This window comes from Cetorhinus maximus, chromosome 1, assembly GCF_964194155.1.
Source record: "Cetorhinus maximus chromosome 1, sCetMax3.hap1.1, whole genome shotgun sequence".
In the NCBI taxonomy this organism is placed as follows: Eukaryota; Metazoa; Chordata; class Chondrichthyes; order Lamniformes; family Cetorhinidae; genus Cetorhinus; species Cetorhinus maximus.
In genome coordinates, this window is record NC_135879.1 from 13,659,896 (window position 1) to 13,679,700 (window position 19,805).

Consider the following 19,805-nt stretch of genomic DNA (forward strand, 5'->3'; position numbering starts at 1 on the left):
ACCTAGCGATCAACTGCATGATGTTTAACAATGTCAACTCACTTCAAATACACTACACGTCTCAACAATAAATTGATGCTTCTGGCTATTTACCTGATGGCTTTGAAAAGCCTGTGCTGAGTTTGCTTGTCCTCAGTACCCCTGGAGAGAAAAATTGCCCATGGTTTCCACTCTCAACTGCTATCTAATATATCATTGTTCGACAGAGTGAGTGTGTAAATGCAGTCTGAGGAACTCACCAAAGAAACATCCCTAAATAATTTGAGTTAGTCAATTTGAGTTTCACGCACAACTCATGCAGTTGAGTTCAGCTCTAACAGCACCATGTATGCCAAAAATAGATGAATAGATGGTGATACCCTGTGGGTCCAGCTTTCATAAACATCTTTGTTGGATTCCATAAGAAACGTGTCTTCGATGGAATGACACCTAACCTCCCACCATTTGCATATTTCCAATTTGTAGATGATATATTTGCTATATTTAAATCCGCAGCAGCATGTAATAATTTCCTTACAAATCTGAACTCTCCTTCCTTGATGTACTAGTTGAGAAATCTGCCAGGGGGTTCTCTACCACGGTCTACCGCAAGCCTACCTTCACTGGTCAATACACGCATTGGGATTCTTACAGTTCCACTTGCTATAAGATTGGCCTTATTGGCAACCTCGTAAATAGGGCCCGAGCCATTTGTTCACCATGTAAGCTTGATGCTGAAATAAGTTGCATCAAAGTCATCCTGTGGAATAATGGCTACTCTAATCAGATCATTTTGTACTGTACATCACACAAACTCATGAACAGGCCTAAGGCCATCACTTTCGACCCTGAAAAGTATCCAGTCTACCTCAGATTACCCTGGAAGGGCAAAGTATCTCAAAAATAAGAGCAACAGTAGTACTACCATGCAGTAGCAACACGAGTGGTCTTCACCACTAACAGGATGCTGCCATCAAGCCAAAAAGATGTTCTGACTTTCACACAAATGAGTAACGTGGTATATAAATTTTAGTGCCAGTGTGATGCTAGGTATGTAGGCCGTATGTCCCAAAGACTGGAGGATCGTATCTAACAGCATGTCCCAGCCGCTGTTCGCAACAGGCAGAGTACACACCATGCTCAACCAGCCCGTGCTTGCAAAACTCAAAATGCAGTGTCCAACATTAGGTGTAATTCCGCGATTGGACAGCATTTGCTGAATAATCCTCAGCATGCTAAGAATTACGCTGACAACCAATTTAAGATTGTCAGTTGGGCTTACAGTGTGGTGCATTTATGTGTACTGGAAGCTACATATATTAATACACAGGGCCCCATTGTTTGCAGACAGAAAGAACATGTACACACATTGCGCCTCTTTCAGCTAAACATAATAAGTGATAGCCATTCGCTGGTTTATTTCTCAGGGCAACCTTGACCCATCAGAGTCAAGCTGCCTGGTTTCAATTACAAACAATGCTTGGCAGTTAACTGTCAGTCACCATTAACTGGCGCATTCTCCATGGCAATGCTTCTGCCAATCAGAGTCCACTTGCCAACCAGTCAGCACTCCCTTCTGATCCAGTGTAAACTTGTTGCTTCCCCTGACATTGGTGTTCTCGCGATTGTCCGAGTTCAAGACGAAAAGCTTCGACAAAATGTCCTTTTTCAGCGATACTTGATTTGAGCTTCATTAGAGACACTCTGATAGAAGTCAAGGACAATGACCCAAGGCCAATTCGCAGGTATGCCTGGCAGCCATGCCTGTACAGTATAGTCATAGCCAAGCAGCTGGCACTCAGTGCAATAAAATGGTATGAGGTAGGGCTATTGGATGGTGATCCAGAGCCCAGCCCTAGTCAGCATCTGGCTGGGGGGGAGGAAACAAAAATTAAGGTGGGGAGCAGCAAAGCTCATCACAGATGTAATAAATGTGATGATGACCTTCAGTCCACTGCTTTTCTCAATGTTATGTAGTTGACAAATGTAAAAGGCTGTTGCCATTCTCTGTGAGGAACTTTTAAGCTGGCTACATTCCTAGAACAGGTTTCTCAGTAAAGATGAATTTTGATCATCATGTAGGCTCCACTGCAGCAATCTGTTGCCAAGAAGCTATTAAGAGTTGTTTAATTTTTTTTTAAGTCATATTTTCAATGAAGGAAAGCTTTTTTTTCAGGTGGTAGATGAGGTTGTTATTTTATGGCCACATCAAATGACAATCACTTGTTCAATCTTAGAGCAGTGTTTCCAGAATGAAGACTCCGTTCAACTTCCAGCATGCCAGTCCTTTTAGCAGAACAAGTGCCCCTTGAGAAACAGAATCAAACGAGGCTTACAATTGTGCCTCCATGGCGGGTGCAAAATGGGACACGTGCAGCTCACGATGGACACGTTGGGACCGAGAACAAGTCAAAGGTCAAGAGACGAATGGCATGCAGTGTTATTGCCGTATTGAATGAGAGGTGCCCAAGCCTTTCCTTCGTTGTGACGAAGGAAAAGGTGGATTAAATGTTTTAGGCAGAGCTAAGCAACCCTGGAATCAGCATCTACACACTCCTCCCGAAGGAAAGTGCTTTAGATATTTGTCATTATTTTATGACCACATCAAATTTTTTTTAAAAATTCATTCACGGGATGTGGGCTTCGCTGGCTGAGCCAGCATTTATTGCCCATCCCTAGCTGCCCTTGAAGAGGTGGTGGTGAGCTGCCTTCTTGAACCGCTGCAATCCATGTGGTGTAGGTACACCCACAGTGCTGTTAGGAAGGGAGTTCCAGGATTTTGCCCCAGTAACAGTGAAGGAACGGTGATGTATTTCCAAGTCAGGATAGTGAGTGACTTGGAGGGGAACTCCCAGGTGGTGGTGTTCCCGTCTATCTATTGCCCTTGTCCTTCTAGATGGTAGTGGTTGTTGGTTTGAAATGTGCTGTCGAAGGAGCCTTGGTGAATTCCTGCAGTGCATCTTGTAGATGGTACACACTGCTGTTACTATGCGTCGGTGGTGGAGGGAATGAATGTTTGTGGATATGGTGCCCATCAAGTGAGCTGCTTTGTCCTGGATGGTGTCAAGCTTCTTGAGTGTTGTGAGAGCTGCACTCATCCAGGCAAGTAGGGAGTATTCCATCACACTCCTGATTTGTGCCTTGTAGATGCTGGACAGGCTTTGGGGAGTCAGGAGGTGAGCTACTCGTCGCAGGACTCCCAGCCTCTGACCTGCTCTTGTAGCCACAGTATTTATAAGGCTAGTTCAGTTCAGTTTCTGGTCAATGGTAACCCCCAGGATGTTGATAGTGGGGGATTCAGTGATGGTTATGCCATTGAATATCAAGGGGCGATGGTTGGATTCCCTCTTGTTGGAGATGGTCATTGCCTGGCACTTGTGTGGCGCGAGTATTAGTTGCCACTTGTCAGCCCAAGCCTGGATATTGTCCAGGTCTTGCTGCATTTGGACATGAACTGTTTGTTGAATAATGGAACAAATGTTTCCATAACAAAGATCCCGTTGGCATGATCCCTTTTAAAACTCTTTGATCGTTCAGTTTCTGTCCCGCAACCTATTGCTCCCATGAACCTGAACCACACATTGCAGCAGCAACTTGCATTTATATAGGGCCTTTAACATAGAAAAATGTCCGCAAGGTGCTTCGTTGGAGCATAATTAGCTCCTTCATGACAACTTCCAGACAGCCTCTACTGCACCAGCGTGGCACTCCCCACTGTAACCTCGTTGTGCAGGGTTAATTCCAGATCAAATTGGGGGCAGTTTTGTGCTATTGGCACAGACTGATTTCATGTTGGAGTATGAACATACGAATATACATATGGATTATGAGCAGGAGTAGGCCAATCGGCCCCTCGAGCCTGCTCTGCCATTCAATAAGATCATGGCTGATCGGATTGTAACCTCAACTCCACACTCCTGCCTACCCCCGAAAACTTTTCACCCCCTTCATATCAAGAGTCTGTCTATCTCTGCCTTAAAAGTATTCAAAGGCTCTGCTCCTACCGCCTTGAGGAAGAGAGTTCAAAAGACTCACGACCCTCCAAGAGAAAAAAAATTCTCCTCATCTCTGTCTTAAATGAGTGACTCTTATTTTTAAACAATAACTGTTACAGTCCAACTTCTACCCACTCAGCCCAGGCCAGATTTGAAAGAAATAGACCTGCATCTCCACCTGCTTTGCTATCTGCTGTCCCCTGTGGTTAATCATTTGTGTGAAGCGAAATCTCTTGTTTGGGAGCCAAGCCGCTTGTTATTTCTGCCTACCTGCCATGATAACAGATAAACTACGAAGTGTTACTGAGAAGAGTGGTGCACAGTCTGACTCTCTGGATATGAATGTTTCCTTTATAACGCAAATCCAACATTTCTCAATTGTTCCAAATTTGTGCATCATGTGAACCAAATGGATGAGTCCTCTTGAATCCAAGTTTGGAGTTTGGCTTCATTCTCATCCCTACCATTTGTAAAATGGTCTTGTATGTAACTTGCTCTCACGTACAGACTTGAAAGAAAGTGGAAGTCCCTGATTTTAACTGCTCCCAACTTGTCAAAGCCGTGCTGAAGGGTGGGGTGGGGTTGTTAAAATAACAACTGTTAGTTACCCATTGGAGATCTTGCTTCCTTCCCAATGCATTCACATGTTAACCCACTCCCTTGAACGTAGCAAGAAAAATAGGAAGAAAGTGGGGCCCTATTTTGAACAGGAAGATTGGGTCCAATGGCATCTGGATGATCTAGAATGTCAGTGAGAGGCCTTAGGCCTCCAGGAGCTGGATCCTGGGCCAGGAGATTGACAGCCTGAAGCTGATCAATAAGTGCTAGGACTAGGCCCCATGTTAAAATGAGACCCTGCTGTTAAGATTGGATTCTTCAGGTGATTCCTCTGCATCTTCCCTAGCCCTCCATAGATAACGACCTTGGTTGTTTTATGTTTTTCACAGTATAATATTTCTATTCTTAATTAGAAGGTAGATAGATTTGGATGACTAGATTTGGATACTGTCTCATGCATTCTGTGGGACACTTCAATAAATCAAAGTGCAGCATTGCGCAGCAACTAATTTCCAGAGTAGGGTTGTTATATTGACCACGGTATGAATCATAATCTCTTAAAGAACAGACTGGATGGACTGTCTGGACTCGTATGAGTTTCCTTGCATCCACTTGCCAGCTCTTGACACCCGTATCCACACATCACTCTATAATTCAGTTCCTGTTTGCTGCCTTATCTGTGACTTACTCAAGGGGCTAAAGCACAGTCTAATTGTAAGCGGCAGTGACTCACTGTGCATTAGTCTCCCTGTTCAGCTCAGTCGATGTTTTGTACCTCGAGTGCACTCTTGACTTTGAAAGCAGTCGCTCGTACACACGGTGACCCAATTCAGTCAAGAGCAGGTCAGCAGCCTGGGTGTCACAGACTCGGTCACCGGATTTCCTCAAGTGGAATGAATGGGCGGAAAATGTGGCTGGTTATACACAATTGCGAACGTTTCCCAAAGTATTTACATTGGCAGGACCAATCACCCATCCAAGTTCTGCTGAAAACCTTATCTGGGTTTTGGAATGGTGTCTGGCCACGTGTCTGACTGACTACAGTTACTGTTGGTCCTGGTCCTGAGGTAATGTTTTGGTCTACTTCCGAAAGGAAAAGTGAGGAACTTTCAAGCATTCTTGGCACTCTCAACTCATCTGCTGAAGTACAAGCTGTGTGGAGAGGTATTTGACAGTAAACACAGTTGACAAAACACTGATATTGTGATGTTGAGAACCATACTGTCGTATGACCTCTTTTTGTAACCAATATAAAGTGTCTTGCAAGACCGGTTCACCTTGATCAGTGTAAATGACCATATCCGTGTTAAACAGTTCATCTTTGTTTTGTAACGGATATCTTTTGGTTACTTATTTGGGTTTTTATTCGCAATTATCAAAGGGTCTGTGCTGGGGACCAGAATCCATGTGAACTGTTTGTGCCCAGTAGGACAGATTGCCCTGAGTCTGTGCCCAGGGACACAGGATCTTCCAGGCCCAGTGAAGGTCAGTGATCCAGCTGTAACTTTCCTGTAGGTACAGGTAGCAGACAGGAGTTAGACGGTGTGCAGTGAGTTGCAAGCTGAGGTAAACCAATCCTGAAGAATATTACGGAGGAAGTTTGCCTATTGTCCCATCTTTCCCCCTTTGCCATCAGCACAGTTCTGTCGGGTGTTCTATAAATACCCCCATTATCTTTACAATGAAACAGCTTGCATTTATATAGCATTTTTCACATCCTCGGGACACCTCACAGCCAAGTAATTACTTTTGAAGTGTAGTCACTGTTGCGGTGTAAGTGTGGAAGGCAACTTAGACACAGCAGGAAAGCAGTGAAATAAATGACCAGTTAATCTGTTTTTGCTGGAGTTGGTTGAAGGATAACTGTTGGACAGGACAACTGGGGAAAAGCTTCCCTGCCCCTGTTTGAGTAGTGCTGTGGGATCTTTAAGCAGGTAGATGAGGCTTTCATTTTGATGCTGCATCTGAATGATGGAACATCTGACAGTGCAGCACTGTACTGCCCTGAAACATCAGCCTGGATTATGTAAAACAAAAACAGAAACAGAAATACCTGGAAAAACTCAGCAGGTCTGGCAGCAACGGCGGAGAAGAGCACAGTCGAGTCCTCATGACCCTTCAACAGAACTAAGTAGAAATAGGAAAGGGGTGAAATATAAGCTGGTTTAAGGGGGGGGGGGGGGTTTGTTGGGACAAGCAGCCAGTGATAGGAGGAGATAACCAAAATCTGTCACAGACAAAAGAACAAAGAGTTGTTGATGGTGGTGATAAAATTTATTAATTTTGCTTCCAATCTCCACCCCTCCATCATTTTCACATGGTCCATCTCTGACACTTCCCTTCCCTTCCTTGACCTCTCTGTCTCAATTTCTGGTGATAGACTGTCCACCAATATCCATTACAAGCCTACCGACTCCCACAGCTACCTTGACTACAGCTCCTCACACCCCGCTTCCTGTAAGGACTCCATCCCATTCTCTCAGTTCCTTCGCCTCCGTCGCATCTGTTCTGATGATGCTACTTTCAAAAACAGTTCCTCTGACATGTCCTCCTTCTTCCTTAACCGAGGTTTTCCACCCACGGTGGTTGACAGGGCCCTCAACCGTGTCCGGCCCATCTCCCACGCATCCGCCCTCACGCCTTCTCCTTCCTCCCAGAAACATGATAGGGTCCCCCTTGTCCTCACTTATCACCCCACCAGCCTCCGCATTCAAAGGATCATCCTCCGCCATTTCCGCCAACTCCAGCATGATGCCACCACCAAACCCATCTTCCCTTCACCCCCCACTGGCGGCATTCCGTAGGGATCGTTCCCTCCGTGACACCCTGGTCCACTCCTCCATCACCCCCTACTCCTCCTCCCACAGCACCTCCCCATGCAAACGCAGAAGATGTAACACCTGCCCCTTCAGTTCCTCTCTCCTCACCGTCCAAGGGCCCAAACACTCCTTTCAAGTGAAGCAGCATTTCACTTGCATTTCCCCCAACTTAGTCTACTGCATTCATTGCTCCCAATGCGGTTTCCTCTACACTGGAGAGACCAAACGCAGACTGGGTGACGGCTTTGCAGAACACCTTCGGTCTGTCCGCAAGAATGACCCAGACCTCCCTGTCTCTTGCCATTTCAACACTCCACCCTGCTCTCTTACCCACATGTCTGTCCTTGGCTTGCTGCATTGTTCCAGTGAAGCTCAACGCAAACTGGAGGAACAGCACCTCAACTTCCGACTAGTCACTTTACAGCCTTCCGGACTGAATATTGAGTTCAACAATTTTAGATCTTGAAATCTCTCCTCCATCCCCACTCCCTTCCCGTTTCTTCCCCCTCCTTTTTGTTTTTTCCAATAATTTATATAGATTTTTTCTTTTCCCACCTATTTCCACTAATTTTAAATGTATTTTCCACCATTGTTTATTGCTACCTTTTAGTATTCCCCCACCCCCACTAGAGCTATCTGTACCTTATCTGTCCTGTCTTATACTCTTAATTAGCACATTCCTTTAGATAATATCACCACCTTCAACACCTCTTTGATCTTTTGTCAGTGACAGCTTTTGGTTATCTCCTCCTATCACTGCTTGCTTGTCCCAACAAACCACCCCCCCACCACCCCTTAAACCAGCTTATATTTCACCCCTTTCCTAATTTTACTTAGTTCTGTTGAAGGGTCATGAGGACTCGAAACGTCAACTGTGCTCTCCTCCGCCGATGCTGCCAGACCTGCTGAGTTTTTCCAGGTATTTCTGTTTCTGTTTTTGTTTTGGATTTCCAGCATCCGCAGTTTTTTGTTTTTATCTTTTTTATTTTAGCCTGGATTATGTGCTCGTCAAGTCCTGATATTGTGACCTTTTAACTCAGAGCTGGAATGCTAGCAACTGAACCAAGAATAACACTTGAAGTACTGCAAAACAGCTTTCTTGTTGCAGTCCTCTTCACTTGTGATTGACTGTGGGCAGATTTATAGCAGCGATCACTGTGAGTTATGGTGGAAGTCATAATGGACCAGCCTTGAGCTGCCAAGAATCAGGATCTTTCAATGCCCAATGTGGGACCCTCTCCTTGTTTACACTGATAGTAAACCTCTTGCTTACGCTAAGAATGGGGTGGAAATTTGCTTAATTATGCCTGGTGCAATTCTTTTAATTATAATTTAATTCTCATTTGAAATTCTGAAACATTGGAACTGAATGTTAATGTACCATTTGCCACTTGACAAGCTATTGCAATTTCATAAATGACCCTTTGCCCAGACAATAATTTTTGCTAATTTCCATTGATCATGTTGCATATCATTGTGTGCATACAAGTACAGCACATGAGTTCAACACGGTTTCCGCTCTCACATTAACTTTACATGTCTAATTCATCTGGTGATTCGTGGCCACACAGACTGCCTTTTGCCAACGTATTCATCGCTGCTCACCAGTGAGCTCAGCCAGCTAAAGTTGTGACTCTCTTAGCAACAAGCAGAAGGTTTGTTGAAAGCATTTGAGAAGCAGAAGCAGGAGTCGGCCATACAGTCCTTTGGCCCGCTCTGCCATTCAATAAGATCATGGCTGATCTTCTCCTTCAACTGCACTTTCCCACCCTTTCTCCATATTCCTCGATGCCCCTAATACCAAAAAGCCTGTTGTTCTCAGTCTGGAATGTACTTGTGGCTGAGCATCCACAACTCTCTGGGATAGTTGGAATGTAAAAGATTCCCTGACCCCTTGGGAGGATGTCTGATCCCTTGGTGGGGTGTGCTCCAAGGGAAGAAGTTAAGCTTGGGGAGGGCTGGGGTTTAGGGGAAAGCTTCCCTGTTCCTCTTGGCCCACGATCGGTGCTGTAAAGTCCCGAGCTGTCTTTGCCTCCCTTGTGCTGTTGGGTTTCCCCAAGGTGTGGAAAACCTACCTGGCTGGGGTTAAACCTGCAAAACAGGTTAATTCAGCCGTGGCCTACCTCATTAAACTATCTTAAATGGCCAACCTGCCTTTGCTAAATCTGGAATTGGGTGGGTTGGAGGTGGATTGGGTTCAGATTTTCAATACTTGAAGATCTCACTGGATTTCAACTTCCCAATTTTTGGGATTTAAAGTTCACCGCATAACGCCTAATTTTAAACTCCCCATTCGAAGCAAACAGCCTCTCAGAATCTACCCTCTTAAGAATACCGTATGATTCAATAAGGTTACGGGCTGCATTTTACGTAGCCCTGCCGGACACGTTTCCGACAGTTAGGGTGGGGCAGGGGGGGAGCACATAAAATAAGGTGGGTACCTACCTTCCCACCCAATCCCCCTCGAGCTCATTCCCATAATAGGGGGTCTGGGCGGGAGCCGAAATCGGCAGCCTGGCCGCCGTATTTGGATAGGGAATCAAGGGTCAGTTAGGCCTGTTACCAAGCCAACGGTCCCTGATAATATACCGGTCGGTGCCACAAAACATTTGTAGGATGGTATAAAATGGCAGGAGCGGGAAGCCCGATTTTTCCACTATCTTCTTCAAAGGCCGGAAGGAAGGGGCAGGGGGGAGCTCGATCTTTGGGGGCTGCCCTTTGCAGATCAGGGGAGCGGCCTCTCCTAAGATTGAATCCCCCTCTTCTTCCGAAGGCCCCCAGTCTTAAACCCAGCCCCTGCCCCCGCACCCCCCCATTCCCTTCCCTGACCAGCCAAAACTCTCCCAGCCCGAGACCCCAAACTTACAGGCTTCGGGGATGCAGAGGGTCTACTTTCTCCTCTTCTTGCAATCCCAGTCGCAGCCACTAACGCTGCCAGGACTGATTGGATTGGCCGGCTGCTCCAGAAGGCGGGACTTCCTGCTCAGTAAGGGATGGATGTCCCACACTGGCCTTGTTAATCCCACCCGCAGCGCATTATGGCTGCGGGGCAGGCCGGTATGGAGTGGGTCAGCTCCACACTGGCTTTGCATCCAGGTGGATGTGGAGGGGGTTGGGGGAGGGGCGTGGGGGAGTAGGGTGAGCCATCCTCACACCCATCTCTAAAATCCCCCCCACCTCTCATTCTTCTAAATTTCAGAGAACATAGGGTCGTTCCCCTCAATCACTCTTTATGACATCCCAGGAATCAATGTTGTGAATCTTAATTGCATCCCTCACAGTCTATCCTTCCCTTGGTAAAGGACTAAAACTGTACACAGTTGATTGGACTTCAGTGGGAAGGAATTTCGGGTGATGTGTGAAACAGGTAGCCGATTGCTAAGCCAGTCTTGTGTTCCCCAAACTCTGCCAATATTGAATTTCACCCCACTGTAACTTTTTCAAAGAAGGAAATTGAGTGGGAGATCTTTGTCCCTGTGGTCCTAGTGTGCAACATTACACAAACAGAAGTGTCTATCATGGAGATTCCCACCCCTTACCCTCATTTGCTGATTTTTGTTTTATGGAGAACCAAGCAATTCCTTGATCATTGCTCCCGGCAGGTGTGTGAGCAGGAGGTCCCTGCTCAAGTTGTTTTTACTGAGTTAATCGATTTAAAGACTCACCCGAGTTTCCTTTGAGATTTTGTTTTGCCCCCTTATCTCATTTTGTTAAGTTGGTTCAATTTGGTTAATTTGTTAATTTGGTTGCTCAGAAGTTTTCTCCCTGAGGTGGTGTTCAGGTTTTTGTTGTATAAAAGGTCACACAGCAAGTTCCCCATGTGATAATGGCCAGGCAACCTGCATTAGTGATATTGGTTAAGGGTTAAATGTTTGCCCAGGGCACCAGGGAAAGCTCTGTTGCGCTCCTTCAACTAGTACCATCGGATCTTTTGCAGTGGGGGGGTGCGAAGGGGTGGTGGGGGGGCCTTGATTTAACATCGCAGCTGAAAGGCAGTATGTCCTACAGCGCTGCACCCTCTCAATACGGCACTGCTATGTCAGCCAAGAATATGTGCTCAAATCTCTGAGTGGGCCTTGAACCCACAACCTCCTGAGTCAGGGCAAGAGAGCTATCACTTTGAAATGATTGAAACAATTGTGTTACCGTATAATTTATGTTGCTTTAATTTCTGCTTCAAGAGAATGAAGAAATGGTGCTTCACTAAATGAAACACTTTAAAAATCACACTGTCTTATTGTTAGAAGGAGTCCATCTGAAAGATAGCATCTGTAATATTGCAGCACTCCCTCAGTATTGTGCTGAATTTTCGGCTTGGATTGTGTGCTGAAGTCTCTGTCACAGAACAGCAGTGGGTCAAGGTCAGACGCTTCCACACGGTAACAGAAGCAAAATAGAGGCTGTATCGATAGGCCTTATACCCTTCGTACTGTGGGATGCTTTCCTACTTGACAAAGGAGTTCACATGTGCAATGATGCCTGGGGAAGGGGAGAGGAGGAAAGGTATTGACAAGAGGGCTTCACCCGATAAGCAACTTAAAATCTTTAGAGAAAATTTGACACCAAGCCATAAGGTGATATTGGGACAGGCTTAGTTGAGAAGGAGGGTCTTAAAAAAGGAGAGAGAAAGAGGCAGGGAGGTTTAGGAGGGAATTCCAGAGCTTAGGGCCAAGGCAGCTGAAGGAGCGGCCACTGGTGCAATAGCATTGGGATATGCTAGAGGCCAGAATTGGAGGAACGTAGAGATCTGGGACCGTTGTAGCGCTGGGGAAGGTTTTGGAGATGGAGCAGGGCGAGGCCATGGAGGGACTTGGACACATTGAGAACTTTCAAATTGAAACAAAAGTGTGTCAATCCCTCTGAGAAGCTAGCAGAGAGAGAGGAATCGCATTTGAACAGATTAAGAGTTTGTATCCCACTGTGTAATTTCAGAGCCCTCATTGCTAATTTGCCCTGAATACCAAAATGATGCTGTTGTGCTTCAGCCATTTTGAACGCCTTCCAAGATATTTGTTTTTATTCTAAAAAGAAAAGCTTTTATTTGAACATTTTGAAGATAATTGAATTTAAATGAGCACAACACTTCAGTGCCGCACATTTGAACTGTTTGTTAATGAGGAGTGTATGGGTTATTATTGTGCAGATGTTGCGGGAGCTCAAGGCAGCTGGGCCAGTGACGACTATAATGAGAACGATGCATATAATTGGCTTCCAGGTGTCTTTGTAATTAAAGCAATTAATGAAAGTTGTGCATTGGCTGTTGAAAGGCTCCAAATATTGACTTCATAGGAATTCAAATCAGTGTGATCTCTGTCAGCTTTCTCCCAAATGATAAGCGCTTTTATATTGATCTTTTATACAACGTTCAGAATAAAATCTTCCCATCTGGATTTTACTTCTAAATGCACATTTGAATTCTAAAAGACCTGCAGATTTATGTGGAATTGCAGAGAACATTCAGCACAGAAACATGCAGTGTTAATGCTCCAAACGAGCTTCCCCCGATCCCTCTTCACCTAACTTTATCAGTATATCCTTCTATTCCTTTCTCCCTCATGTGTGTACCTAGCTTCCCCTTAATTGCATCTATTATATCTACCTCAACTATGCCTTGTGGTAGCAAGTGCCATATTCTAACCACGCTCTTGATAAAGAAGTTTCTCCTGAGTTCCTATTGGATTTATTAGTGACTAATTTATATTTATGGCCTCTCGTTTTGGTCTCTGCCACAAGTGGGAGCATCTTATCATAATAGTATCGTAATTACCAAATCACAATATTACTGTATCATAATTAATTATTATGTTTTCACAAACCTCTCTCTCTTGCTCAGTTCTAGTAAATTAGTGATTTCTTCCAGAGGGTCGTGTCATCAATGGTGGGGGCTCCAAGTGACGGGCAATGTCTGGTTTGTTCAATGTAGCATTAAAGGTGAACAAAGAAATAGGCATCCATTTGCAACATTGTCAAAAGTTCTTGGAAACTATTTTAATTGTAACACCTTAAGACAGCATCAGCCTCCTTCGTTCTTCTGGTTTCATCTCTTTGATGTCGTTTTGACTCATGGTGTTGCTCCTTAAATTTTGACTTCAGCGAGTGAAGTACATGTGGGAGGTAGTGTGAAAGGGGCGATAGGGTTTTACGCAGCCAGGAAGATCTGGTTTAAAACGGGCGGTTTTGAGCTGTTCCCCCCCCGGGAATGAGTTGTAATTCCAGAACTCCTTCAAAATCCATGGAGATGAAAATTCGGCATTTTCCGAAATGGGTGGACAATTTGCAATGCCGGGTTTATGACTGCGTATCCAGTTGTAAGTCCACCCCTACGGGTAATAGCATTATACTGTCATAGATGGGCTTTGTATTATTCCAGCCAGTTTAAAGTAATGATTGAGGGACTGAGTGGCTGCGCCTATGAATAGTCATGTTGCTTCACTCTTGGGAAACAGCAGATTAACCGGTCGCCCCTTTCTCCTTTTACCTCACAGCTTCAGCTCCAAAGATAAAACCACTGAGGAGTGATGTGGTGGTGAACGAGGGGAAGAAGCTCGTATTGAGATGTGAAGCCATTTCAGGCTATCCACAGCCCACCTTCAAATGGTATAAGGATGGCAAAGAGCTGATCGGTAATAAAAAATCCAAAGAAATCAGGATTAAGAAAAAGAAAAGGTATGTCCAATTCGGCATTTGGTATCTTTCTGGAATTATAACTGGCTCAACAGCTATTTCATCAGACGTATCCCTTGATAAAAGGGGCAGTGTCTTCATCTTATTTGTTATTTGACCAATCTTTCCTTATTTGACTATAAATATGCCCTGTGGGTATTTTCCATCTCCTGGGTACAGTAAGTAGAGTGCTTATGATCCTGGATTAGTAACCTGGAGGTTGTAAATGCCAAGTTGCCCCATGATGCCAGGTTGCATAATTGAGTTAAATAATTGTGGTAATTTGTGGGCCAGCACCATGAAGGCCACAGGTTTGAAGTGAAAATCCAACTGCTCACTAACGTCCTTTGCTGATGAAACCCTGTTCACCGCATGAATCCAGTCCCACTCTTGATAGCTGGGGATGAGCAGTAAATGTGACCCCCTGCTGGTGTTGTCCACATCTCACGAACAAATGAGATGTCACTCGTGTGGCATTGTCGCAGCAAAAATGTCATGTTACTCAACTCTCAGAATCACAAAATTTTAACGGCACAGAAGGAGGCCTTTCGGCCCATCCTGTCTGCCCTGGCTCTTCAAGTGAGGATTATGACCTAGTGCCATTGCCCTGCCTTTCCCCCGTACCCTTGCACATTGTTTCTATTCAAATAATCACCTAATGCCCTCTTGAATGCCTCGATTGAACCTGCCTCCACCACACTTCTAGGCAGTGCATTCCAGACCCGAACTACTCGTGTGAAAATAGTTTTTTCTCACGTCACATTTGCTCCTTTTGCAAATCACTTTAAATCTGTGCTCTCTTGTTCTTGATTCTTTTATGAGCGGGAATAGCACCCTATATACTCTGTTCATCCCCGTCATGATTTTGAACATCTCCTCTCAGCCACCTTCTCTCCAGGAGAACAGTCCCAACCTCTCCAATCTATCTTCATAGCTGAAGTTTCTCATCCCTGGAACCAGGGATTTTTGTAAACCTCTTCTGCCCTCTCACCAATGTGTTCACATCCTTCCTACAATGTGTTGCCCAGAACTGTACACAATACTCCAGCTGAGGTCTTACGAGTGTCTTATATAAATTCAACATAACCTCCTTGCTCTTGTACTCTATGCCCCTATTAATAAAGCCCAGGATACAATATGATTTATTAATTGCTCTCTCCACCTGTCCTGCCATCTTCAATGATCTATGCACGTATACACCCAAGTCTTCCTGTTCCTGCATTATCTATGTCCTCTTTAAGTTCCACACCATCCTCCTCGCAGTTCACAACACTCCCAAGCTTTGTCTCATCCGCAAATTCTAACCACATCTTGGAGGACAATGGCCCTTTAAAAGAGATAGCCTGTTTGACACTTCCAGATGTCTTTTTGTTTGCTGGTAGCTTGTGCTACTGGGAAATTATGGCATTACGTAGGTTTAAATTATTGTTTCTTTCACAATTTTGGGGCTGAATGCGTCTCTTGCAACTTTGGGTGGTAACTTTTAAGAATAGCATGCTCTTCTAAATGAGTAGCAGTTCTGAAACATAATTTTACCTGCTTCACCTCCAAGTGGCCCCTGTTTGGTAGAATTTAGGCACCTGAATGCTTTCCCATTATCTCAGGCCTCTGTCTTGCTCCCTCACTCTCTCTCTCACACTCACTCTCTCACTCTCTACATATAGGGTATATATACTCTCTCGCCACACCCTCTCGCCACACCCTCTCGCCACACCCTCTCGCCACACCTTCTCGCCACACCCTCTCGCCACACCCTCTCGCCACTCTCTCTCGCCATTCTCTCTCGCCACTCTCTCTCGCCACTCTCTCTCGCCACTCTCTCTCGCCACTCTCTCTCGCCACTCTCTCTCGCCACTCTCTCTCGCCACTCTCTCTCGCCACTCTCTCTCGCCACTCTCTCTCGCCATTCTCTCTCGCCTCTCTCTCTCTCTCTCTCGCCACTCTCTCTCTCTCGCCACTCTCTCTCTCTCGCCATTCTCTCTCGCCATTCTCTCTCTCTCGCCATTCTCTCTCTCTCGCCATTCTCTCTCTCTTGCCACTCTCTCTCTCTCACCACTCTCTCTCTCCCTCGCCACTCTCTATCTCCCTCGCCACACTCTCTCTCTCTCTCTCTCTCTACTCTCTCTCTCTCTCTCCACTCTCTCTCACTCTTTCCACTCTCTTTCTTCCTCTCTGAGATCAACAAAGAGATAGGTGGTGATTTAAAATTGAACCTCATTGTGCTCCAAGCTTCACCTCATGTAGTTACTGGGGCTAGATTCATAAATGCAGCTTTTCTGAATGTTCCCTGAAGTATTCCCTTCTGTCTAACCACTATAAATGGCTTGCTTTATGCTCTATAAATCCCTCTAAACTATCCTGCAGAATAAAGCAGAGCTTTAGAAACACATTGTTTATTGTGCTGTTTAGCCAAAAGGTGGGCTGCCCAGTGTTTCTTTCTTTGAATTATTGTTGGGGGTGATATTAACTTAAGCCTGAAGGTAAACTGAGGCTTTAGTGCCAATTTTACATTTGTTGGATTTTACTTCAAAATTGGGCGGGCTGTAAACAGGCGGCCAATTTGATTCTGTCAGATTCCTACTGGGTAAGTTAGGTCCACTTTACCTTCCTCATCTCTGGATCCCATTTCAATCTGCCTCATTTATTTTCCTTTGAGGGCTCCACCTTTACCACTTAGCCTTCAAAAGTGGGCAAGCTGGGGCGATAGTGAGTGGCAGGTGGCTGAGTCATGGATAGGTTGGAGTTTGAGTAGAGTGGAGACTGACTCCCAGGTGGCAATGGTCTGGATGAGTGTTTTAGTAGTGATGAGTCAAGGATGGATGTAGACAATGTTTCGGTGTGGAAATAAGCAGTCAACCTCCACCAACTCTCCACACCCCAGCGAATTGATTTCAAACCCTCATTTACAAAGCCCTCCAATCTCTCATACCCCACAACTCCTGCATTAGGGGTGACTAAAAGCTTCGTCAGAAAGGTAGACTTTGAGAATGGTCTTAAAAGGGATAGAGAGGCAGAGAGGTTCAGGGAGGGAACTCCAGAACTTAGGGCCTAGAAGGCTGAAGACACACCCACCAATGGTGCGGCCAAGAGAGTGGGGGATGCACAGAATCCAAACCTGGAGGAATGTCGGACTTGGAAGGGATGAGACCAGAAAAGGATTTAAACGTGAGGAAGAGAATTTCAAAATGGAGGTATTGGTGACTGGGAGCCGAGGTCTGAAAGTACAAGGTGATGGGTTAGGATATGGACAGCTGAATTTTGGATGAACTCAAGCTAGGACTGCGGTGGAACAGTCAAGTATGGAGGTAACAGCTGGACGAGATTTCCACAGCAGAAAAGTTAAGGCATGGGCAGAGATGGAGATGTCAACGGACAAAAGAAAATGAATGAAGAAACCATTTTGAAGCTGAGCTGTGAAACTATCAACAAAGGGCATAAAGCTTCATTGTTTGTTATCTGACCTCCAAGATTAAGTTTCTGTTTTAAACTCGCAAAGGGCTAACTAATATGTGTTCATAAAAGAGAACTTTCTGTAATAATGCAGTCTTGCAGTTCCATTATCTTTTCTATTTGAAGATGGTGCATGATACAACTAAAGGACTATTGATTTGCAATGAAGGACTGGCAGTACCAATCGTTGTTTTGTTCCCTTACATTGTACTACAGGAACATTAACTGCCTTATAAAAAGTCATTAATATTAACATGCATTTTTTAAAAAAATCTGCCTTGTTATTGATTTTGGAATGTGCTTGTTTGAACAGCGAATGCTGATGTCATCTTTGTTGGAGCAATGGGGGGAGGGGTAGCTATGAGACATTTCTCAGCTTAACAGGTCGAGAGGCTAAATTAATCTGTAGAGAACGGTTCTGGAGATGAGCGACTTCAGTTACAAGGATGGGGCTCTTGTCTTTAGCTAAAAGCAGGTTGAGAGGAGATTTGATAGATAAGGGGATAAGGAGAAACTGTTGCCGTTGGTGAAAGGGTTGAGAATCAGAGGACATTAATTTAAGGCGATTGGCAAAAGAACCAAAGGCAACACGAGGAAAAATGTTTTTAATGTAACAAATAGTTGGAGCTGGAATGCGTTGCCTGAGAGTGTGGTGGAGACTGATTCATCTGTGGCTTTCAAAGGGAATTAGATAATTATCTAAAGAGGGAGAAGTATGCAGGGCTACTGTGAAAGGACAAGAGATTGGGATTAGCTGAGTAGCTCAGTGAGAGCCAACACGGACACGACGGGCCGAATGGCCTGCTTCTGTGCTGTAACCATTCTATGATTCTATGGCTAAAGTCAATGAATAAATCTGAGTCCAATGATCTTTTTAAATTGTTCCAATTTCCATCCCTGAAGTCTTCTGGGTTAATGTGCCTCTCATAATCACTCAAATAGCTTTTCTCCATGAGTGATGGAACAGTAACTGTCAGTAGGATATTTGACCAAGGGAGCATCGCAGAGAAGACCCATTTTATTCTGTCGACAAGCACACATATGTCATTAGATATTCTGGTGACTTGGAACGATAACCCAGGCTGGTGTTTCCCTCCTTCAGCCCACAGACACTGAAGTGAGTTGTAGCACCCCTTTCACCTTTGGCTGAGATTAGCTAACACAGCACACACAGGGATCAAACCTGGTGTCTGTAGTTTGAACTTAATCAAACAGTGAACAAAGTAAAAATAATTTTAAAAATTGTACTTATGGTTGATTTCAAGAGGGTATTTTTTATTCTCTTAAAAAAATAAGAGACTTGTATTTGTATAATGTTTCTCATGACCTCAGGACTTCCCAAAGTGACTCACAGCCAATGTAAAGTGAAGTGTAGTCACTGCTGAAATGTCGGAAATATGGCAGCCAAGTTGTGCACAGCAAGTTCCTTCATGGTGCTTATGTCCCGATAGTCTGTTTTAATGGTCTATGTTTCAAGTTTGAGGACAGCAGCCTTCTTTAGTGTGTGTTTGTGAGAGGCCTTTATTGAACTGATCTTATGATGTCCGACCCCAGAAGCAGAGTGCCTCATAGCAGAGTCACATGACTATGGCAAGCCAGTTAAGCAGTACAGCATTGCATTTCCAAAACCCAGACAATCCACACTGCAGGATAAGCATTGACCTGGAGGTCTGTGAGAACTCTCCTACTCTTCTTTGAATCATACCATGACATCTTTTATGGGAGGACACACTCAACCTTAGCTTAATGTCTCACCTGAAAGATGGTACCTCTGGCAGTGCAGCACTACCTCAGTGCTGTGCTGGAATATTAAAACTGGATTATGTGCTCAAGTCTCTGGAGTGGAAAGCAAGAGAATGTCACTTTTGAATCAACATGCCGTGGGTTTGAGTGCCACGAGTGTTTGGATCATTTAAATATGATACAACACCCAACGTTTATGATGGGGACTGTGCTCTATTGGACTCCAAGTAAGCTGCAATATTGTAGGTCTTGCTCTCTTTTGGACACTCAGTGAAGAAGGTGCTGTTAAAGGAACGCACTTTCCTCTTTTATCTTTGCCAGTTAAACATTTGTCTCTGATTACAGGTTTGCAGTCTTGTTCTGCATCACCTAAGGAGAGTGGCTGTCTTAGCTCAGATATACTCCCCAATTCCCACACAGTTGACTCAGTGTGACAGTAATTTGTTGCTGCTTTAAGTTTCCCTTCTCTCCAAAAAGTCACGCACAATCATTATGTTTTTGGGTGATAGTATAAAGCAGGCAATATCCATTCAGCTGCCCAAATATTCCCATGGATGGGAACATTGGGAGAGCCTTCGAATGGTTGACTAGCTTGATA

The 19,805-nt window shown here is 44.8% G+C and overlaps 1 protein-coding gene across 3 annotated transcripts in view; it reads left to right on the forward strand.

Annotated features, from left to right (window-relative positions):
• Positions 1–19,805, forward strand: part of nrg1 (neuregulin 1) — a 191,253-nt gene that overhangs the window by 19,570 nt on the left and 151,878 nt on the right. For all 3 annotated transcript variants that reach the window (XM_078534464.1, XM_078534387.1, XM_078534547.1), the window contains exon 2: positions 13,837–14,017. In XM_078534464.1, the coding sequence (XP_078390590.1) occupies positions 13,837–14,017 (181 nt within the window). The remainder of the gene's footprint in view (positions 1–13,836; positions 14,018–19,805) is intronic.